General features: G+C 38.0%; 1 protein-coding gene across 2 annotated transcripts in view; it reads right to left on the minus strand.

The window, feature by feature from the left end:
- LOC149555287 (Nitrilase/cyanide hydratase and apolipoprotein N-acyltransferase family protein) overlaps positions 1–24,352 on the minus strand; it is a 159,994-nt gene extending 135,642 nt beyond the window's left edge. For both annotated transcript variants that reach the window (XM_089829411.1, XM_089829412.1), the window contains exons 1-2: positions 24,094–24,352; positions 17,751–17,887 (exon numbers count right to left, since the gene is read on the minus strand). In XM_089829411.1, the coding sequence (XP_089685537.1) occupies positions 17,751–17,887; positions 24,094–24,300 (344 nt within the window). In that variant the 5' untranslated portion in view covers positions 24,301–24,352. The remainder of the gene's footprint in view (positions 1–17,750; positions 17,888–24,093) is intronic.
- Between the last annotated feature and the right edge of the window lie 1,110 nt (positions 24,353–25,462).

Genomic DNA, 25,462 nt, shown 5'->3' on the forward strand with positions numbered 1-25,462 from the left:
TCTGGGCCTACGGTACAGCCATTTGCTTGTCTCCTACTTCACCTCCAACAACCATACGGCTTACTCTAGCCACCGTACGGCCCTCTCTTCCTACTGTACGACCTTCATCCATACGGCCAACTACATACCCCTCCACTGTACGGCATCCACTTCCCTGATCCCACACCATATGGCCATCACCCAAGTTGCATACCGTACGGCATCTAGATGTTCAACATACAACCCTCAAAACACATAAGACTTATCTTTTTCCCTTCCAACTATGTATACAGACTCCCTTGCATCATACGACCATTTCAATGGTCTAAAATCTGAATTGCGAATTGAACGAAGACCATCAAACAAAGGGAACATAGGGAATGGATCATTACAGTGGTATCAGAGCTTCGATCCTGCCAGCCTGTGGACAGTGAATGAGAGTTTATAGCCGGAAGAGAAGAACCCATTACACAGATAGAATGGCTACCGAACCAAAACCCACAGTTGCCGAACTCGTGGCACTACTGAGAGAACTTGCAAAGAATCAGGCACAGATCCATGACACTCAGCAACTCATGGAAGAGACTCAAGAAATTGGCACTAACCAAGTTTCGACAGTATCTGGTGGGTGCCAAGTTTGTCCTTCATACAGATCACAATAGTTTGAGATATTTTCTAGAGCAACAAGACTTGAATGAAAGGCAACAAAAATGGGTAAACAAGGTTCAGGCTTTTGATTTTGACATTGAATATGTGAAAAGAAAGAACAATGTGGTTGCAGATGCTTTGTCCAGGAAACCTGCCATCTGCTCACTAAACCAGATTTCAGCTAACTGGAAGGCACATTTGTTGGTAGACTATTCCAAAAACACATTTGTCTATGAGTTAATGGATGGCAACACCCGAGATGATCAGTACAAAGTGGTGGATGACATCATCTACTATAAGAATCAGATATTTTTAGTGTCGAAATCCAAATTGAAGAAAAAAATTTTAAAGGAGGTACACGACTCACCCTTGGCAGGACACCCGGGCTTCCTCTAAACTTACAAAAATCTGCGGGAGAGATTTTCATGGAAAGGTCTTCAAAGAGACATATTGCAGTATGTAAGAGAGTGTGCGGTCTACCAATAGAAGAAATCTGAACACTCTACCTAGCGGGTTATTGCAACCTCTGCCAATTCTAGAACATAAGTGGGAAAGTATCTCGATGGATTTTATAACAGGGCTTCCCAAGGTGAATGGAAAGGATTGTATTTTCGTGGTGGTTGACAGATTGACAAAGTACGCACATTTCTTCACCATCCCCTCAGATTTTTAGGCTGCACAAGTTGCCGATCTATTTTTAAGAGAAGTCTTTGGTCTACATGGGTTACCCCAAAACATTGTCAATGATCGAGATGGGTGATTCATCACTATCTTTTGGACAGAACTATTTTGATTGGCAATGACACTATTGTCACCAAGTACTAGTTACCACCCTCAGACAGATGGACAAATGGAGATTGTGAATAGGTGGCTTGAAGGTTACCTTCGAAACTACGTTTTGACACAACAACGGGCGTGGGTCAAGTGGATACACCTAAGAGAATATTGTTACAATACCATGTATCACATGTTCATCAGGATGGCACCATTCAAAGCTCTGTACGGGTACGAACCCCTCTCTTTCATCGACATAGTGGCGGGAGACAGTCGCGCACCAAGGGCGAAGGACTGGCTTCAGGAGGGACAGGACAGCCTACAATACCTGAAGGAAAACTTACAACGGGCACAGAATCAACAAAAGATGTACGCCGACAGGCACCGAAGGAGAGGAGTTTCAAAGTAGGGGACTTGATTTATCTCAGGCTCCAGCCATATTGACAATCCTCATTGAAGGAAAAGGGAAAAGAAATATTGAAGCCACGATTTTATGGCCCCTATTGCATAGTTCGTCGCATTGGTGAAGTCCCTTACAAGCTAGAACTTCCGGAGGGAAGCTGTATTCATAACATCTTTCATGTTTCATGCCTGAAGAAGGCCATTGGATAGAACGTCACAGTAGCCACAGACCTTCCACCACTCAATGAAGAAGGAAAGCTCATATTGGAACCAGCCGAGATCATCGAAGTACTTGAGAAGACCCTGCATAACCGCACAGTGAAGGAATATTTAGTGCATTGGAAACACTTGCCATTGGAAGACGTGACGTGGGAGGTTGAACACATTCTCCAGCACCCAGCATTTCATTTGCTTGAGGACAAGCAAAATTTGAGACAAGAGAACTACAATGTTCCCGTTAAAATAAATCATTTATCAAACTATTGTTAATGGGCTGATTGATTTAATATGTCTCAGACCCATTTTTGTTTTGTTTCCATAGTTTGTGTCGCCGTCGGCTATGTTTGTACACCCTCAGAAAGTTTTCCCGACGAGTATTTAAGCACAGATTGTAGGTAGTCTTTAGGTCTGCAATTTGGATTATTTTCTCTATACTACGAATTCCTGTTGGAGTTCTCTATTGTTCACCATTTCGGAAGTTAAAGACCTTCCCTATTTGGTTACCCAGTTTCGGTGGGATTTAACCCTCACCCTACTCTGTCACCTGTAACACTTCGCTCGGATCTGGCAAATCAGATCTGATAACCCCAAAATATATATATATATATAATTATAAAGAAAAAATATTAAAAAATAAAAAAATAAAATTCTTTTATATTCACACAAAGAATTGAATGGATTATATTATTATAATATAATAAATATTTAAGTGAATAGGTGAATTATATATATTAGTTATATATATAGAAAATGTTTAATAAATAAGCCAATCATATTATTATAAAATAAATACACCATCTATTATTCAAACTAAAATAATTATATCAAACCAATGTAAATAAAGCCAAGGGCCCCGACTGGTCAAGTGGCTATTCACAATAGTCATCCGACATATAAAGGATTAGAGGCAATTGAAGGAGGGTAGGAAGGGTAATATCGGGGAAATGGTAGGCAAGAGGAGATAGTGGAGAAGTAATACTTACCAATTTGCACATAGGAGCCGATGCCACAGAGGGTCATAAACTAAGCTTCAGACAGGTCTGATTTTATCAAAGTTATTCCTATGGACTACATCAGCGTCAAGCAAGACATAAAATCTTTACTTCTCCCCCTGCAGAAGATGATGGTACTAAACAAGATGGAGACAATACAAACAAACAACGTATAAGTCTGGAATAATAAGAAACAGGAGCGAATCACATTTCAGGAGGTCTAGTGGTAGCCATTCTTCCAATAACCACATGGAAAATATCTACGTTAGCAAACCCGTGCCTAGTATCAAACCAATGGAACTTTGACTTGCATGAGAAAGTGATCACCATCCACGTGTATCCACAGACAATGAGAAAAACATAGTATTGATCAGAGCAAGGCCCACTATAAAGAGATTACATGGGCATAGGCACTTGATAATATTTAAGGCATCAATTCCCATATACTTAGTAAAGGAGTGTCATGCAGAAGAAATAGTGACCATTGGGCAAGGAGAAGATCGAATACAAGGGGAGAGTCAATAGTGATTGGGGACATTCACTGAGGAAGACTAAATGAAGAAGCATAATGACACTTAATAGAATAAGAATAGTTCATTATTCTTATGTGGTAGATTCAAGTCTCAATTTGAACAGATAATACAGAGACATGAATGAAACTATAAACCAAGTGAGATCATATACGATTAAAGATAGTCTTATGAGCACATAAAGGTATATATTTTGTTTTGTTATGTATCATACTAAGATAAGAACTCTATAGCTCTTATAGAGGCCAAGTTAATCTTGGTAGGGGGCATCCAACTATGGATGTTGAGTTTCTCATAAGGAGAACTCAGAGACTAGAGGGCATTCTTAATGGAATGTCGGGATTCTAAATGGGAACCGAAAGAGAGATTTATAGAGAATCTCTTAGAGACAATATATATTGTAGTGGTCAAACATATGCATATGTCAAAGATAAGAGACTCGGTAGAAGTGGGATCTCTACCAAGTAGTGTTACCAGAGATCCCAAAGAGGCCTAAGGGAGAAGCTCTTTCTATGACAATTACCTAATCGAGACGTAGTTCTCACCAGTGGGTTAGGTGATTGGAGAAAGGATCTCTCCCAAAGGATTAGGATGGGTAGCTTGGGTAGTATTTAGATTAGTATTTATTTAAATCTAATGTTGCTAATATGTTTTACATACAATTTTTGATATTGTACTGACAAATGGTTGCAGGTTACAACTTTCAAACCTAATCAGAAATCGAGACATCACAATGGTATCAGAGCATGATCTTGCCATCCCGTACACTTCAAAACTGTTCTAAAGAATGGGAACATATATACTTGTATAATTAAAATTAACAATTAGAATATATCTATTTATAAGAGTGAATAAGGTACTATAAGAATATGGTTTTGGGGAATCTTAACTCTAAGAGAGATGATCAAAATATTAGTTCCCAAACCTTGAAAATAAACATATCCTAAATTTTATCAACCAATTTTATGAAACATGAAGAGAATAATTGCTTGAGGACAAGCAATTTTGGGAGAGTAGGACTCTAATAACCCCAAAATAAATATATATATAAAATTATACAGAAAAAATATTAAAAAATTAAAAAAAAAATTCTTTTATATTCACACAAAGAATTGAATGGATTATATTATTATAATATAATAAATATTTAAGTGAATAGGTGAATTATATATATTAGTTATATATATAAAAAAAAATTAATAATAAGCCACTCATATTATTATAAAATAAATACACCATCTATTACTCAAACTAAAATAATTATATCAAACCAATGTAAATAAAGCCAAGGGGCCCAACTGGTCAAGTGGCTATTCACAATAGTCATCCAACATATAAAGGATTAGAGGCAATTGAATGAGGGTAGGAAAGGTAAAATTAGGAAAATGGTAGGCAAGAGGAGATAGTGGAGAAGTAATACTTACCAATTTGCACATAGGAGCCAGTGCCACAGAGGGTCATAAACTAAGTTTCAGACAGGTGTGATTTTATTAGAGTTATTCCTATGGACTACATCAGCGTCAAGAAAGACATACAACCTTTACTTCTCCCCTCGCAGAAGATGATGGTACTGAACAAGATGGAGTCAATAGAAACAAACAACGTAGAAGTCTGGAATAATAAGAAAGAGGAGCGGATCACATTTCACGAGGTCTGGCAGCAGCCATTCTTCCAGTAACCACATGGATAATATCTACGTTAGCAAACCCGTGCCTAGTATCGAACCAATGGAACTTTGACTTGTGTGAGAAAGTGACCACCATCCACATATATCCACAAACAACGAGAAAAACATAGTATTGATCAGAGCAAGGCCCACAATAAAGAGATTACATGGGCAGAGGCACTGGATAATATTTAAGGCATCAATTCCCATATACTTAGTAAAGGAGTGTCATGCAGAAGAAATAGTGACCGCTGGGCAAGAAGAAGATTAAATACAAGGGGAGAATCAATAGTGATTGGGGACATTCATTGAGGAAGAGTAAATGAAGAAGCATAACGACACTGAATAGAATAAGAATAGTTCATTATTCTTATGTGGTAGATCCAAGTCTCAATTTGAACAGATAATACAGAGATATGAATGAAACTATAAACCAAGTGAGATAATATACGATGAAAGATAGTCTTAGGAGCACATAGAGGTATACATTTTTTTTTGTTATGTATCATACTGAGATAAGAACTCTATAGTTCTTATAGAGACCAAGTTAATCTTGGTAGGGGGCATCCAACTATGGATGTCAAGTTTCTCATAAGGAGAACTCAGAGACTAGAGGGCATTCTTAATGGAATGTCGGGATTCTAAATGGGAACCCAGAGAGATATTTATAGAGAATCTCTTAGAGATTATATATATTGTAGTGGTCAAACATATGCATATGTCAGAGATAAGAGACTTGGTAGAAGTGGGATCTCTACCAAGTGGTGTTACCAGAGATCCCAAAGAGGCCTAAGGGAGAAGCTCTTTCTATGACAATTACCTAATAGAGACGTAGTTCTCACCAAAGGGTTAGGTAATTGGAGAAAGGATCTCTCCCGAAGGATTAGGATGGGTAGCTTGGGTAGTATTTAGATTAGTATCTATTTAAATCTAATGTTGCTAATACGTTTTACATATAATTTTTTATATTGTACCAACAAATGGTTGTAGGTTACAACTTTCAAACCTAATTAGAAATCGGGGACATCACATTGGAGCATCATCTTTCGGCATATATTAATTGAAGGTTATTCATGTTCAACTTTATTCTTGTTTGGATTTATTTCATGAATTTGCATCTATAAGTTTGTGATTACAGAAATTAGCATTTCCCCTCCATTTCGTACCTCATCTATCACTATAGCCTAGCATAATTAGCTGTACATCTTCCCATCACCCTCCCATTTAGCCATCTGGGCCTACGATATGGCCATTTCCTTGTCTCCTGCTTCACCTCCAACAATCGTACGGCTTGCTCTAGCCACCGTACAACCTTCATCCGTAGAAACAACTACATACCCCTCCACTGTACGACATCCACTTCCCAGATCCCACATCGTACGGCCATCACCCAAGTTGCATACCGTACGGCATTTGGATGTTCAACATATGGCCCTCAAAACACGTACGACTTGTCTTTTTCCCTTCCAACTAGGTGTACGGAGTCCCCCATATTGTACAGACCATTTCAATGGTCTAAAATCTGAATTGCAAATTGAACAAAGACCATCAAACAGAGGGAGCATAAGGAACGGATCATTACAATGTCTCCCTTGGTCGCAAGTCATTTCCCTACTACCTCTGATCCACTTTCGTGTGTTTTTGTTGCGCGTTGGTTGCTTGATTGTTACCATCTCGAGCTCTCATGTAGATCTTTTATGCCCACTTTTTGCTATCAACTGTGATGATCGTGCCTATTGATGTGTGTTGGTCCCTCACCCGTTGTTACACTCTTTGTTGCTCTGGTCTTCAACGCTCGCAGTGACTTGATGTTTTTGCACTTTCCACAATACCTTTTACCTATTTCAATGACTGTACATGTTCTTTGTTTTTGGTGAGCGAGTGAGCTCAGTTGCTTGGTTGGTTGCAATATCGGATGCTAGAGATGGGTTGTTGGAATCTCCGATCAGCTCCATTCCTCTCCTCACATACCAGTGCCTGAAGCTTCCTGACGTTACACTCCATGAACTCCAAGGACATCTTCTACAACTTGAACATGACAATGTTTCCCTGAAGGTTTTTGCCTCAGACCTCACTATCTCAATCTCAAAACTTGTTAATAAGAACAATGAGCTTTGTAAACTGTTGTACTCTAACATCTTACAAACCATGGCCAAAGAATATGAGATCTCCAAACTTAAAGCTAAACAAACTGAACTATGTTCTTCTCATGACAACTTCATTGTTAAAACTGATAAGAAAATAAAGTTTTGGGCATCAATTTGGAATACCACTAGCTTTGCGCCCCTCTCTGGTGTTGAAGAGTTAGTTTAGGCTAGACTGACGGATGAGCGGGTTAGGTGGGCTTGCAAGCTCAATCTAAGAGTCCAGGGCCTCCCTCCCTCTGCGTCAATCCCATTTTAAGAAGTCACTCCTTCCCCAGCAATCAGCTTAACATTACAGACATCACACTTGACAGGGCATGGGTTAGCCATAACAACACTCTTTTCCTCCAACTCATTTCTTTGGTCGATTGTTGTCGAGTTCTTAGGGCAAGGAGGAAGTTTTTTCTTCTTCCCACCAAGATTTATCTTGATGAGGATCTTACTAAATCACAAGTGGCTGAGTTGAAACATTCTCGGGGACTTTTTGCAGAGGCTAGGCACAACTGGAAGTGGATTGTTATTAGGAACCTCAGGGTTGTTATTTGAGATTCTCCCCTATCTGGATAGGAATCGAGGTCGGCCACTAAGACCAAATGATGGTCGCAGTGACAATTAGGCATGACGGGGCCTCATAGTGGTTCCCTACATATCAACTGCTAGAACGACAATGGTACTTTCTGGTCTTTGTAGGTTTTATTTCAGGGTGCTCTTGGTTCTGCAACCATTCTCCTTGTTACAGAAACTCATGAGAGCCTCATCCGTCCTCTTCCGAACATCTCCAGCTACAAGTGGTTGTCTTCTTTTAAGGATGAGGTCCGATGCTCTAGTGGGGTCAAGGGGTCAAGTGGGGTTGCTTATTCGGTCAAAGACCACCTCTTCAACAAGACTTTTTGGTCCATTTTGATGGTTAGACAGATTCATGTAGATTTGTATTGGTCTAATGATGTCACATTACAAGGACATTATTGTGGTGTGTTATTTTTTGTCAACTTCCTCATACTACGTAGTTCACAACACAGAGTATCGTGACCCATATGAGAACCTAAATAAGTACATTACTAATTTTTTTACCATGTGTGACATCAGGAGACTTTAATGCATACATCAAACACCTTCAAACCCCCCTCCACGATTGTGGGTCTGCTCCGGTTTGTACAGCCAAATCGAATTTGGGCACCCTCGGCTTGTAGTGTTTCTCTAAGGATAGTCAAGGATCCCTCACTAAATACAGCTGCCATCTACTACAGATATTTAAGTCCTCAAACATGGTGATCCTAAATGGTCTTTCTTGCTTTCCTAGCTCCTACCTTGTCACTTGTTGGCCTCACTAAGGTGATGCGAGTGTAGTAGACTATGCTCTCTCTGTTGCTTTCTTCATCCCCTCCATCAGCCACTTCACCATTTCTCACTTCCCCTGTTTGATCACGCCCTCCTTAGCCTTACCCTCAGGGTCTCCCCTCCCCCTCACCCCTTCACGTCCTCAACCCCTCCCAAGGCTACCCCCACTCCATCCGCACCACCTTTTGCTTCATTGAGAGTGATCATGACCTCTTTGTCCTCCACCTTAGATGGCTCCTCCCCCAGGATTCCTTCACCGATTCTAGAGATGTTCCCTCCATGTTTGATTCGCTTCCGACTACGCTATTAGAGTCTACCCTCCTCTCCATTTCCCGTAGCCCCAAGCACAAGACAACTTGCCCCATGAATTAGTGGTTTGACAAGGTCTACAAATCCTTTCACCCTCCAATTCACTCGACCTTCTCTACTCATTCCCCCTCATTCGTCTAGTTGAAGCTCACCTATCGTCGCTTTCTTCACTGCAAGAAGAGGATGCTCTTCATGATGTAATGAAAATCTCTGTCTCTGAAGCTCTTCTGGCGCACCATGATCCCTCGCCACTATCCCCCTCCACCCTGGATCACATCTCCCTTGTCTCTCACTCCCCTACTCTCTATGATATCCTCAGCCAACCCCCTCTCCACCTCACCCCAGAACCGCCTGCCTCGTTGCCACCTCTTCTCATTCTACAACATTAGTGAGGCAGTTAGATGCATGAATAGTGGCAAGACAGCAAATGAGCAAGGGTTCCAATGTGGAGTTCTTCAAGCTTGGTATTATAGTTTTCGCTCCTTTCTCTCACGGCTCTTTAACATAGTGATTTGCACTAACTTTCCTAACTCTTGGTCTCCGCATATTATCTTTTTGATACATAAGACTGGGTCACTCTTGAACCCTAGCAACTACAGGACCATCATGGTTGGGCATACATTTGTCAAACTCTACGACACCATGTTAAACACTATCAAGCTAGGGGACAAGTCGATTTTCATACTAATTTTCAAACCAAGGACCATATTCTGACTCTGCAAAGTATCATTGAGAAGGCTTGGTTACTACTCGGCAAAAGTCTACTGCTACGTTGTGGACTTTCACAAAGCCCTTGATTTTGTTCCTCAAACGGCTCTCTTCTTGCGACTTAGGGGCATTGAGGTTTCTAAGACTCTCTTGACAGCTATCAGCAGTGTTGTGGGCAGGTCCAAGACTCCTCGGGGATATTCGGATCCTACTCAAAGCCTCATCGAGATGAAGTAGGGTTGTCCTCTCTCCCCTATTCTTTTTGGTGTTTACATTAACAAGCTCTCAAGGCTTTCCTCTGAGCCTTCTTGCTCCCTGGTGATGGTTGCTACTTACAACAACTTTTGATCTCCATTTTATTGTTTGTTGACAATGTGGTTCTTTTGGCTTCGTTCCCAGAGGGGCTCTAACGGCTTCTTGATGGGTTGGCCTCCTTTTGTGAATCACGGTAGTTAATTGTGAACTTGGGCAAGACTTGAGTGATGTTCTCCAATTGCTTGAAGACCTTGCATCTCCATTTCTACCTTTAGGGTAAGGAGGTTGAAATCACATCATCCTACACTTATCTAGGGGTTAAGTTCTCAGAACCTCGTTTCATTACGAGACCTGGCATGCAACCCTAGGTTAATAAGGGGCTCAGTTCCCTGGCTATGCCTGAGAGACGGTGCTTCAAACATCACTTCCAGGATACCACGACCAAGATGTCCCTCTTGGACTCTTTGGCCAAGTCGACCATCCTCTACACTCTATCGTGTGGGGGCCCTCTCTCTTGGAATCCAATTGGGCTTCGGTCGAGAGCCCAAACCCTCATTCTTTGACGGATTATCAAATGTCATCAATCCACCCCCCACAACATCATCTTGGTTGAGTTTGGAGCTCATCCTTTCAGGCTTGGGACCATCTTGATTTGGTTTAGTTCCTCCGTCATCTTCGGAGCTTCACAAAGTCTACTGAGGATTAGCACAGATATTCTTACCTAGCCTATTGCTCTCCCAAGGTGGTGGCGAGCTTCAATCCTGTTGAGAAAGCTCATTATTGGTTCACTCGAGCTTGTGCTCTTCTTGGTTTGATTGGGATTGCGATGGATCACCTTCCCCCCTTTTAGTTCTCTCTTGATGCCCCCACTCACCTCCTTCCCTCTTTGGAAGAGATGAATAAGCATGTTAGGTTTGACATCTACCGATAGTATATTATCACGACATGGAGTAACCCTCTGAGGGGGCTCCGCCCGAGGATGCTTTCTATGTTGAACACTACGTGGATATCCAAGACAAGGTTATTGTGTGCCCTTAGTACCCCACTCGTCATTGGACTTGTGCCCTCTGCATCTCTTTGGGATCTTTTAGAGTGGGTTCCCATCAGTTACATATATAGACTGACCACCAGATTAACAAAGAGGACAGGATTGGATACCTTTGTCGCCTTAGAGAGGCAAAAACTAAGACCTATTATGTTTTCCATTGCCCCATCTACTATGAGATCAAGGGGAGGTTCTACTGCTTGTTTAGAGATTGTACGTCCATTTCTTCATTTTTCAAGTACATTGATCAATGATGTCTTGCACTTTATCTCTAGGAGGCCATGTAGCTTACTGATCATACTTTGTAGCTTCAATTTCCGTTGAAACAGACTTCAAACCAGCTCATCACCTATTTCTTCACAACTATATCTCCTGCCTAGGGGATGAAGCAGTCACCTAGTCCCCCTTCAAGAAACACAAATCTGTAAAGCCTTGAAGCTCAAAAAGGACACACTAAGTAGCATCACGCTATTTCCAGCAGCTCCATAAGACAATCTGGGGCACACCCTCGCCTTAGACCGTATCCTTTGAATTTGGACTACTTCTCATATGTGAGGAGTATTTAGTCTTTCCTTGTTCTATTTCTTTTACTTTCTTGCTTGTTCTTTTTGCAGAAACCATTTGGTGCTCATGTTGTCTGTTGTTGCCTTGTTGTAAGTTTTCCAGACCCTTGTGGTCTCTTGTTGAACATTAATTAATTTATCTTATCTTTATCTTCTTCATGCTTCCTATTTGTATCCTCTTTGTGGTACTTCGTAATCTTCAAATTAACTAGCCATTCTTCTAATATACTCAATTCTACATCTAAATCTGCATTTCTAACATTGTCATCCGTCACTCGACACACTAGAATGTTCTCGTTTCTACCATCATCCTCTTGTGCTGAATGAAATAAAATTTCATCCTTGGGTTCTCTCAACATCTCCAATGATTTTGACTTTGCTATCAAATAGTGTATCTAAATGTTGATGTGTATTTCCTCAATCCTTCTTTTGGTCGTCTTCATAAGGTAATTGTGTCTCTCCTTCTCTAGCAACAAATTTCATTGTGTTCCTCTATTCTTATAATAGTTTTCAATGATTAACCATCTTCTTGAAAACCTAGAAATCCTACATGTGTATACATTTTATTAGTTTTTAAAACATAAGGATCTATGACCTCATTTGATATCTTTGTTGTCGAATCTTCATGTTGATCTAAACTCTCTAAATAGTCCATGAGACTTTCATGAAGTCTCTCATCAAAATTATCATCATCCTCTCCAAGAAATGATCCCTTGTCTAGTTCACAAATATGAATTTTTTTGTCCTCAAACTCAATTGCATTGAGTTCTTCCTTCAACCAAGCACTCAACATGTGTCTTAGCTTTGTCCTCAGTGTTCTTGAAAACAAGTCCTTAATAGGCCAAGTAAATTTCTTCTTCATTCTCCATCCACGTCTCTGATCTTTTTCACCTTCTTGTAGAAGCATCGTCATTATACCAAGTTGTTCCTTCATCTCAACAATTTCTTTGTCAAATTCCTCTTGGTTCATTCTTCTCATTTCTATGCCATTTGCTTTGACATTCTCCTCCATTCTATTGTAACATACACTTGAACCCTTGTCGTGATCATCAATAATCGTGAACTTTCTCTCATCCAATTGTGAGCTACACTAAGCCTCTGCAATATCAAGTCTATTTCACCCTGCTACAATACTTCACCAAGCTTCTCTCCTCTAAACTTGGCCTTTTGGTAACATTGGTTCTCTCTTCTCAAAACTTTGAACTTCCTCTACTCTTCTAGGCTTCTGCACTCTACTCACATCCAAGAGCCTCACCTATTCTCTTCTTTGGAAAACTCTAAACACATTTGCAACTTGTGGAGTTCTTTCTACAACTTTATGCAACCTTAGCTGCAAGTGTTTCCCTTCTCTCAATTATGCAACCTTTATTGTAAGGATTACCATAATTTTCTCTCTTTCTGACACTACCTACATTGAATGAATGCTTTGTTCATACAAGAACCCTCGTGAGGCACAAAGAAATCTATTTCCAAAACAACCATTTATTATCAACCCGACAAATAGTCTCATCAACCTCAGCTCTTTTCTCTACGATTGATTACAGAATCATCTCTGCTAGGGATAATTCAAAAAAAGTCTTCCACAAGTAGTAACTTCCCTAACTCTCTTGAGCTCTTTTGACTGCCAAACAGCTTCAAGTCTAAGCTTCACAACTAGAAAACTTGATGAATACAGATCAACCAATGCATTTATGATGCAGAGGAAAAAGGTTTCACAAATCAAACTAGTAATTGTTGATAACTTTTTGAAGAAATTTTGCATATTTTGGCAAACTTCAAACCAAATTAATAATTGAGGCAAAAATGTAGATCTTCCAAACAATCATCCATTACTTAATGAATAGATATAACAAATTCCTTTTATGAGAGTGAAGAGAAATGAGTTAAACACATTTTCCCCAAGTTACAGCCAAATCCAATCAGTGGAATAAAAGTCATTCCATATTTACCAAAACTGCTAACCCAAAAATAGATTGAGACCTGCCTTCACCAAAACGATCATAACTTATGTAAATCACGATGAAACTACACCAAAGTCCAAACCAAAGCCAAATGAAATCTAACTCATAAACCTTTCCAAAAATTTAAGTTGCAGGTCTGTATCTTTTCACATGTGGTCATACCAATACAAACATCGGACAAATTTCTGGAAAAATTACTCAGAAAACTTAGAAGAAAACTTACAAAATCAAGTTTGTTTTATTTCATTTCTTCTCCAAACTTCTCCAACTTGTCCTCTCTCATAATCACAATCAATACATGATATTTTAAAGCCTTTCCAAGTTCTCTAACTTATTAGCTACCCCCCATGACTGTTCACCTTCCCTTTTACATCAACTTTTCATATTGACAATATTTTATGACAACATTCAATTTTTGCATTTTTATAGAAATGACCCCTAAACTTTATAAAACCCTTATTAACATATCAAAATGGACATTCACGGTCATTTTATAATCTTTTACATTGGGATTTAAATAGAACAGATTGAATTTTAAATACATTCAAATGACATAATTTTTCAAATGTTGGGGTGCTCCTACACCACTTTAACTTCTGCGGCCTCCTTTCAACTACTGCTTTAATAAATAAAAAGTAGAATAAGATAAAAATTACAGTCCTGCGGTAATTACTTTAGACAGCACCCTTTTCACCATACACTTCCTTGGCATTGGCTATTCAACATGTTTCATCCCCAGACCAAGAATGCTATGCTGGAGTTTCCAGTATAGGGACATTTTCTTGAGACGGACAGCATCAATTTGACGTGGTCTTCAAAAAACATCTTCAAATGATTATATCTGCAAACTTTAATACAGTGATCTCTATTTTTATTTTCACAACAGTAGCCTTCCAGTGACCTCTCTTACAGCTGAAAATAAAACACAAAGAAATAGAACAAAATTACATGAGGGCACCCCTCGCACTATCCTCATGATCAAAAATATATGCAATAAGTGTACAACCAACCTCATCTGATTAAATTACTAGATGAGCGTTTTTGTAACAAAACAATTCCAACAACTTCACAATCTCCTTTTCACGATTTCCTCTTTCCAAATGCAAATTCCACTGATCTCTTTAGAAGACTATATCTCCTCCTTAGAGGCTTTTTTGCAGCAGCTAAGACAACCTTCTTTTACATAGCTTTGTACCTCCTTCAAGCATCCTTCACTTCTCCTCGTAGATCTTTATGGTGAATGTTCTCTGCACAGTCTTCTCCTTTCACAAAACTCAAATGTCTGCACCAATTATTGTTTCTCATGCCCAGCGAATTCAAATTGAAATCCAGGAAATAGCCATACTCTGCACCACCGCAACAACAACCAGGCATGTGCTTACTTTTCAATTCGGCATAGGTTCGACTCTTCAAATACCGGCATAGTATTCACCCATTCTCTATCTCGTAGCAGCTCTCTAATTGTCACACAGGCACAGGAACAGTTCTGCTCTGATACCACAATGGTGAGGGGGGAATACAACCAAAATATAGAACAATAACAGAGAGATAATAGAGAGATTATGTTATATTTCTTCTTGTACATGAATTCTCCCCATCTCAAGACTCAAACATTGCCTCCTTTTTATCCATGCAAAAAAACTAATAAAAGCCTATAAAAATCCATTACTAATTAACTTATTTAAGAATGATCAAACAATAATCCATAATTTTCGTCCAACTCCCTATGTATTTGCTAAATAATTGGATTCAGATCACTATGAGATTATTGGGAGGTTACAAACAAACAGTTGCCTATATGCATAATAATCTAGAAATCTCTAGAATGCCCCTGTACCACAGAGATACCTGCATAGGGAAACAACATCTCCTCTCTAGTGTAACCATAATTCAGATATTATATGATACATGGTGATCATAATAATGACACGATGAACTAATATTGATATTATAGATTAAGACAAGAAAAGATTACTCGACCATGTGGAAAAGCACAAACAGGTTTCACATTGCTGATGACAGCACTTAGGCTTTAAGACGTCGATTAAACTCATAAATTAATTGGTATCCTTTAATAAGAGAAAAGATGGCAAGAGATGTGACTCATCAAATGGAGTGGTGTGTCTTCTTCTATTTGTAAAGTATAAGTGGACTATAGATCATTCTCCATCAGGGATCATTGAAGAAGTTATTAATCCAAAATGGCAGTAGAAGGCTCCTTCATATGGAAGTATCAAATGATAGCATGAATACAAAGGTTGAAATGGGAAATAGAGACTTGAACATTGCATAAGTAACATTGTATTATATAGGAGACCGCAGTATGTAATGTTCTGTTCCCGACGCTTCTTTCTAAATGCCCGAACTCAGAGCAAAAACTGGCCGTACGGCTGATAATCAGGGGATCGTACGATTGGGCAAGTAGCAAGTTGACTGTATGGCCTGCGAGAGAGGGAAGTGATGGTCGTACGGCTAGTTGGAGGCCATATGGTATGGAGTGTAGATGGTTGTCTAATTGGTGACTGTACGGTATGGGTGTAGATGGTCATACGGCTAGTTGGTGACCGTATGGTAGACGTCCAGATGGTCGTGCAAATGGTGTCTAGCCATACGGTGTGTGTGGGCTATAAGATGATGGAAGCGTCCGTATGGTATGAGCGTGTAGTGCGTACGACAAAGTTTGGAGTTGTACGAATGGTACAGTGTCGTCGGGGTGAGGGAGGAGGATATTGCAGGTTGCTTCACAAAGGATTGAGCCATACTTTAAGCTACCAGTACAAGTTGATTAGATTTGCCAGAAAAATCAAATAATGCCAGTACAAGTATTGAAAAGTTGAAAACCAATCAAAGATGGACACAGATATATGTATTTGCAAACAAAGATGGTGTGCAGATTTGCCAGATTCGAGCAAGTAATACAAAGACGGAATAGGGTGAGGGATGAATCCTACCAAAACCAGGAGAACCAAATAGGGAAGATCTTTCACTTCCGAAATGGCCAACAATACTAAACTCCAACAGGAATCCACAATACAAAGAAATATAATCCGAATAGCATACCAATTACTACCCACATGCCGTGCTTAAATACTCGTCGGAGAAACTTTCCAAGAGTTTACAAAAATAGTCAACGGCCACCCCTACCTACGGAAACAATTAAATAAAAGTGGGTCTGAGATATACTAAATCAAATGGCCCATTAAAAAGGGTTTGATTAAATATTTATTTTATGATAGGAACATTACACAGTAAGACAATTCGGATCATTAATCAATCGTTGTTCAATCAGTTCTACAGATTTGAGTGGAGGTTTCTCCTAAGAAGCAAGAAGGTCAGGCTGCATTGTTCTTAGTGAAGTCGATTAGAAACGGCAATTCCTACATTGTATGAACCAAGTATGAACATCTGAAACAGCAAATCGTTTACACTATTGACCACATTCATCCTTATACTAATTGATTCAGTAGGATAAGTTTCGCTAGTCAAAAAGTGATCCGATTAGTGGATATCGCATTCATAGAAGAGAGATATCAGAAATGGCAAACCATATACTTGTGTTGATATAATTCATTATTTGATCTTGTATATTACAAGCATAGGATCAATTGTACTATCCTCAATACCTTATAATATCCAGATCTATATTACATCCGTAATTATCTACATACTGCCATTACCTTTCATTCGTTTAATAGAGGGTCTTCAATACATATAAGATCTATTCAAGAGAGATTCAGATAGAGAGATTCAGATACATTGACCTGCAATACCAAGTGATTGAATTTAAAATTTATGTGGCCAAAATTTTGCAATAAGAATATTAGGATTTTAAAACTTTAAGGGAAATATGTCTCTTGTAATTGGCTTTGCAAGAAAATTGCCCAGGCTTTCCAAGATAGCCAAATATGGGACATTACATAACTGCTTCAATCAAGAAGGGAATGCATATAAAAGCAGCACGGCACTACATGACATTTCTGTAGAAAATTACAGGGTGCCAAGCGAGCATACAATGTAATCAATAAAACCAGTTACATGTGGCAATTCATTGACAAGTCAAACATTTATTTAGATGAAAAACAACTTTCTTTTCACATGGCAGGACCATCTCTCTGTACATTTTTTAAAAACTGCCAATTCTAGAAGGCTTTTCAATGCATATAATATATGAAAGGTCATAACAGGAAAAAGTTAAGCACTTTGGTCCAAGCACTTACTTTGCAAGAGAACAGTAACGTTGCATGATAGGCCCATCTAAGGCATCAGCTATGCTAAGACTCTCTCCATCCTTAGCACCCACAAAAGAGAAATTCTCTGGCAGGCTAAGCAACTTTACTCCTGCTGCCGCTGCCTCCTATAAGACAGTTCTGGGAAAACTTGCATTCATTAACAGATAAAACTACAAGCTATAACTGACATCTTTATCCAACATTCTGAAAAAAAACATGTGTGTATCATTGTATTAAAACCAGAATAGTTTTTCTAATTGACAACATACTTCATTGACAAAAACATAAATGCTTATAAAATGACTTCTTTCTTGTCAGATATGAATATCCTTAAAAAATTCAGTACAGTATAAGCATTATACATACTAGGGATATTGGATTTAACAACAAATCCAAACTTATTACGTCTTGAATGTTGGATCTACTTTTGGACCTCCATTCAGCACAAGAAGAAACTGGTGCCCATTGAGATCTAGAATGGGAACCCATTGTTAATATTGATAGATTCTGTCCTTAATGTAAAAAATCCTAATTAAAAGTGAAAATTCATATCCATGCTGTTACATCCCACGTTTCGACCCAATTTAAAATGTTCATATAGCCGTTGAGGTTCACATGAAGTCAGTTGACAGTTAAATTTGTTATAATCCTGTGAAATGGTAAGATAGTTAATCGTTATAACTTCATATGAAGATGACATGCTAGTTAATTGTTATGATGCTATTATATTGTTATCTTGAAATCTTAGAAAATTGGTTATTCATCATAGGAAGTGGGATGGTGGTTTGTCATTATGGTGGTTTATGAATAATAATTTGTTATGGTAAATTGTTATTATATTAAGGAATATAATATAATCGTGGAGAATTCCCTTGCAAGAGCATGTCAAAGGGTGAAGCATTACCAAAAAGGAATTGGGCATGGAGGGGCACCACCATCACTGAGAAAATAGGTACAAGCCCTGAACCACCAGGGCTAAGGATAATGACTAGGCAGGCAAGAGTGTACGTTGACAACCATGAGCTAACTTGTTTAATTACATATCATTTAATACTAAAGGAGATCTCTAAGCATGAATTGGAAATTAAGCGAGTATGTACCTTTGTAATTGTGTTGTTGATTGGAGCCTTCTAATGTATAATCATGTCTTATCATGTTGACATCATGATACCTACATATCTATACATGTACATACATGTATATGTGTACATACATAAGCCAACTTTATATATATAAGTATACGCATCCTTGATATTTGGCGTATACGTAAGAAATATCGGGTTGGGGTTTACACATGTACACGCATAACATACATACATATATAGGTATCTATAGATACCATGATGCTATATACTAAGGCATTATTACTTCTTTCACCTTGGCAATGGTATATTATTATTTCATGAGTGGCCACCTTTCTTATTTTATTTTTATTCTCCATCGGGCCTTATATTTTTTGAGATGGCCATTTAAATATTTTGGGCCGATGACTTCTTGTTGGTATTGTAACTCCTCCACTGCCACCTTTTCTTTCTTCTAACCAAGCATGGATTTGCATATATACATGGAGACTCCTACCACTGGGGTGGGAGATATACCTCAACCTGCTCCCTATTGCGAATCATTAGAAAGAAGATCCTTGTGTTTGTTATGCGTGAAACCCGATCGCAGTCCTATGATAGTGTTTTGGTATTTCTCTTTGAACGGAGTTTTAATCCTCTCTCACAATTGGAGAGTATCGATGCATATACATTCCGTACCATGTTTGGACGACTACCCAAGCACCTATCTCTCAGCCGAGCTTGATCCACAATACTATTTCAATCCCTAACAACTTCTATGGCTTTCATGGTATAACCATTTACTTGTTTGTTCATGATTTTATCAAGCCTCAATCTTTGCCACTTCTCCATATTTATTGTCATCGATCATATGTTGGATTTCTATCTATAAGATCATTTGCGGACATGAATGGCTGTCCTAAATACTTTTTGCTTCTATTGGTGGTTATTTTACATGCAACATTCATATGCTTTTAGATTGGTATTGATACCATGAGTTACGTATCCTTGTGGTATTTACATATAATCTGCTTCTTGTGTATGATCTTCATGATCCATCTTCAAATGTTTAATATTGGAAAGGATTATAATCTTTCATCTATAATGTCCTAGAGTAGATTTGAGCATTAATGAGATATCAGTACCTTATAAACAATAATCAAATTCCTTCATGGAATCACCCAGGAATTCATCTGCAAGGACCAGCATGGTCAAGATGAAGGGTGAGAATGTAAATACTCCTACATGATAAAGTGAACATAAATCAGAAACAAATAATCAGATATAAATATTTGAGACAGCTCATGATAATCCACTATTTAGATATTGTTGTCTAGTCGAGTGGTGGAAACAAGTACCAAGATGCTCAGTAGCTAATTAAGTTGCTCCATGTCTATTTAAGGGTAGGGAGGGTCTTTCTCGTTAGAGATTGCGTGGGGATAAATTATGGTCCGAGGTTGGGAGGTTAAGCCCCTAACAATGTTTCCCCTCTCCACGAGATGTCAGGACATACATCAGATAAAGATAAGTTGAGCATTCAAATATTTATTGGTAGCAAGTATTTTTACTTTTATGATATTTATACAAGTAGAAGATATGATGGATTAATTTATATTGTTGAATTCAGTTATTTCTTTTAATGAAAGCAACCTTTCTTGTCAATGTAATTGGTAACCATTTAGATCAGTTGACCTTCCAACTAAATTATGGAATATATCTATTGGATTGTTATTTCAGTCTTTCATTTATAAGAATAATGTTTATGAGCATATCTTCTAATCTTATGTTATTGCCACAATTAGCAATAGGAAGAAAAGGAATGAAACAGAGGTATTTGATGCCCCAAATGATACAGTAGTATCTAATGCCCTAAATGATACAATGGTATCAGATGCCCTAAATGATCTAATGATAATATTTGCCCTAATTGATACACTGATATGTGATGCCCTAAATGATCCAATGGTAATCGATGCCCTAATTGATATAGTGGTATTTGATGATAATCGTTATTTGATTTTGATATAGAGGTATTGGATGGTAATCGTCATTTGATCCTAAGTGGTATTTGTGGACTAACCTAGGTGTTTGCAGAAGCATCCCTAGATTGATTTGAGTTTCGAATTCCATGGTATGTAGATTTTAATTTCCATAGTAAATTCATTGATGGTGTTTTCAATTGTTAGTTATGAAATTTCGTTTAACTGATTGTAACCGTTAGTCTCATTCACATGAACGTAACTGATATAATTGTCTTCCTATGAAAATGAAGATATAACTATATTTCTTCGATATGTTAGTTGTTAGTTAAGACCCAGGAAAAGTGGTTGTTACACATGCCCTTTTCCCTTATGTTTTAAGCCCACTTTGATAGGGTGTCATAAATGCAATAATTAGCTTACAAATGGCATATTCATGTGTAAATTTGGCTTATATTGTGATCCCTGTCATCAGTTATTCTATATTTCCATCCCTGATCCCTAGATACCTTAATCAACTCCCTAGATCAGATCTGCAGGTGCAGACTTGATCTAGGTGTTCCACAATCACAGACTCGTCCCTGATTTTTTTAAATTTGAATACAGATGTCCCATCTTGCTGACCATTTCACTAGTTGTTGTGCCCCACTTAAATTTTTTTAAGTCAAATTGTGTGTTTGATTGTTGTATTTAAGAACATGCATTCATTTAAATGAAAATGAACCTGGGATTGATGGATCATGGAGTTTGATCCAAAATGTTGGATTAAAAAAAATACACAGTCAAATTCAGAAAAAAAATAGCTAGACTGAATCTAGGAATATATTGAACACTTGCTTGATGCCTTTAATTTGCAGAAGGAATGAAAAGGAATTTCACACATAATCAGAGCAAATCATCCTATCTCAATTGCACACTTGCTCGATGCCTTTCAACCTTATCTCAGGGTCATAATTCAAGTCCAATTTGACTGAGGAAACTTGACTTTCGAGATTCAGTAAATTCCTAAAGGTATTTGTAAACACTGACAGTACTGACTCCTTGCAAGAATTCAGCCGTCAGAGATCAGCAAGATTCAGTAGTCTCCATTTTATCAAATTAGATAAGCCTATCAGAGGTTCAGATCTGCATGCAAGATCAGGTCTATGGTGACAGAGATAAGATCTGCCTAGCATAGATGAACAAGAGCAACAGAAGTTAATTTTCAGAACCCAAAATCTTCATCTCAGTCCATTAAACTCTAGTACATTGGCAAATTACTTTAAGGCATCTGCTACAGTACCACTTCATATTAAAATTAAATCTATTATTTATCATAGGCTGCCACTTGTGATAAAGGATATGAACATCAATTCAGAGGCAAGAAGTATGGTGCAAATAAAATTCGCAATAAGCATAAACCATTTGAAGAATATAAAGAGGCATAAGAATAATACCTATGGGTAAAACAGACAACAATAGACACAATTTGATGTATGTTTCATAACTGGAATACTTAAGAAAGAACTACAAACACAGGAAGGTGAGATGACAGAGAAAAGTACTTCTGAACTAGTTAGCAAAAGAATATGAAATTCATGTGCTAAAAGTGCAATCCTTTAAGAATGGTACATGTCCCCTGAAACTTATGAGATGGGCAGAAAGAAAGGTTATGGAAAGGTATACCACAAAGATGGTTCCCTATCAGATTGGTCAATAAATCTCTTGATCAATGATCTGAGGGAGAAGGGGGTGATTTGCCTGTCTGGAAAAACCTGTGAGCTTGCAGAAAGCTGAATTTAAGAAATGTTAATTATTAAAAGTTCTTATATCCTTCTAGCATAGGTATAGCATAGGATATGCTAAAAGCCCCTGACACATAGTACAATGATACAATTGTGAATGTCCTCAAGATGAAGATTAATAAAGTAGAGTTTAGTATATGATAAGAACGAAAACAGTATTAAAAAAGACAAAATATGGGATTTTCGCCAGTACACAAAAAGCCCAAACATGAGAGTAGCAAAAGGAAACAAAAAAGTGCGCTTAGGTGATACAGTAAATGTATAAGCATTAACAATTAGCGAGTTAGTTCCCATTGGGTATTATATGATCTTATTTCAAATAAAGAAAGTAAAAAGGCATAAAAAGTTTAGTTTGAGTATGTGAAGTGCTCTTGTACTAGTCTGAGCAGGAAAACTCTCTTGCCAGGTATGCAGAAGTGAAACTAATGGACATTTCCATTTCATAGCTGGGATGATTCCTCCTGCAAAACCTATATTTGACACAAACCACAAAAAAGGAGGGGAACCCTAATGATGGCACACAGAGGTTAGACGAATAGGTGTCTACCTTTTTTATAGAGTGTAATATTAAGTGCAATCTTCAGGTCATCAACATTACATAGATTCCACGAGGTAGCTCCCCCCTGCTTCTCTGTCTCATCCCCGTGCAATTTTCCCATTCAAATGTCATTTCTAGGATATTTGAGACAGTTCTACATGTCCCATCTTACTCCATGGAACATTGATAGCCAATTAATGCCAACAGATTTCCAAAATCCATACAGCTATTTATTTTGTGCTTCTGGAATTGATTGTGTAAAATAAATTAACATCAAATTTCAAGTCACACTGCATGATCCATGGTCTGGATGAAGGAGAGCTCAACCAACCATTCTACAACTCCTTGAACTTTCTTTCTTTGTCCTGATGATATATCACGTAGTGTGACCCAAAACATTGATGCTAAAAATATTTTACACAATCAAACCGTAGCACAAATAGATAGATAGCCTAACCTCCTGCCACCTGTACTGCTGAATTGAGCTTTGAACCCTCGTGTCCTACTAAATATGGCCTAGTATTCCAACCTTGTGTCTCACCGGCTCAAGATCAAAAGAATCATCAGAGACTGAATTTATGTTTAATGGATTTAAAGTGTGTATCGAACGCCAATCCTTTGTTGTCCTGATTTCCTGACGAATCACTAGACCTTCAGATTGTAAAAACGTACAACTTAATAGGTTGAATGAATTGACATATTAATGGATTTTGCAAATTTTTCAAGCATATTGCTATTATTTAAAATCTGAAATTTGTGAGATTTAAAGTTCTGAAACACTTTTGATCAGCGACGACGTTGCACATATCATAAGATTGTTCATAATTAGTTTAAAGCCCGAGCAAGGAACCTAAACTGTGAGAAAACTTACGAAGTATAAGAAAACCATTTTGGATAATTGTAATTGAATTATTCATATAGGACTATGGAATCACGAAGGAAGTGAGCTAAAACCAAAGAAAAAACAACCTGCACTAGTCGAGAACAGGTCTGGAAATTGGCATTGAGATCATTGATAGAGGTCATTTGAGCAGCTGCTATTTTTACTTTGCCGGCCATCGTGATTTCAGCCTTGCAGAGTGCAGACGACAGGTTCCTGTGTGGACTCCTTAATCCGGCTCTTAAACTCAATCCCTTTGTTAGCCCTCCCCAAGTTGAGCATCTCATTTTAAGCATTGAAAGAGCATATTGTTGTTCCCATGTATTGTAATTGACTTCGAAGTTCGTTAGAACAATGGATAGATTGCCCTTGATATTGAAGGCTGTTTTTCCCACGTGGAGTTCTCAATCCGAGACTGCAGTTTTTTTGGTTTAAATTGGTCGGACTAATACGGTTAGCCAACATGACTCGGAACTAGGGATCTCGTATCAACATAAATGGAATTGGGAAAACAATCACCTTGCAAACATCTAAATGTCATTTTTTGGTCAAAGAGTCTTTGGTCTATTGATGAAGTTAAAAGGATCACGAAGAGCCCACTAGGAATCAAGTTAGTATCAACATAAATGGAATTGGGAAAACAATCACCTTACAAACATCTAAATGTCATTTTTTGGACAAAGGGTCTTTGGTCTATTGGTGAAGTTAAAAGGCTCACAAAGAGCCCACTAGGAATCAAGTCTTCTAAGTGCAAGTCCCCAACATCTAAAAGGGATGAGGTTTGACTAGTGCGTATTTCCCAAAGTTCATGTATTTTAAACATGTTATATTTTTATGATTTGTTATATAGAAATAAGTTTGGGAGAAAAAAATTAGAGGAGATCAATACAAGCTAGGGTTTTGTTGGAGTACAAGATAAAATCAATAGTATGAGTAATATATTTATGCTTCGAGTGATACAATGAGACAAGAGACAAAAGGTCAACAAGATTGATATAAAGATGTGAAGCGTAGCCACTAAGGGCTCGTTTGGTTGCAAGCATAGGAATGGAGAATAGGAATGGCTATTCCAATAACAGCTATTTTTTGGAATGGGTATAAGCTCATTTTAGAGGCAAAATGGGAATATGTATTCCTATTCTTTATTCCAATTAACGAACCAAACATAAAATAGAAAACGTATTCCAAACTTTATGTTCCTATACCAACAACCAAACGGGCTGAAGAAAAAAATCCAATCCTCATAAAAAGAATAGAAATCAAAGATCATACAACTTAAGATAGGGTGAGGTAGGAAAGAGCCAAATTCCATGATAAAAATTTAAGTGCTAAACATGCTACTGAGAAAGAGACTAAATAGATAAGCTAATAAGAGGGGAAACCAAAATACATATGCTATACAGAAAGGTTGTAAAAACAATATTGACAATAAAGCATTTACACGAAGATTAGAACACA

Source organism: Cupressus sempervirens, chromosome 5, assembly GCF_028749045.1.
Source record: "Cupressus sempervirens isolate cs-2001-9-10 chromosome 5, ASM2874904v1, whole genome shotgun sequence".
NCBI classification, from domain to species: Eukaryota; Viridiplantae; Streptophyta; class Pinopsida; order Cupressales; family Cupressaceae; genus Cupressus; species Cupressus sempervirens.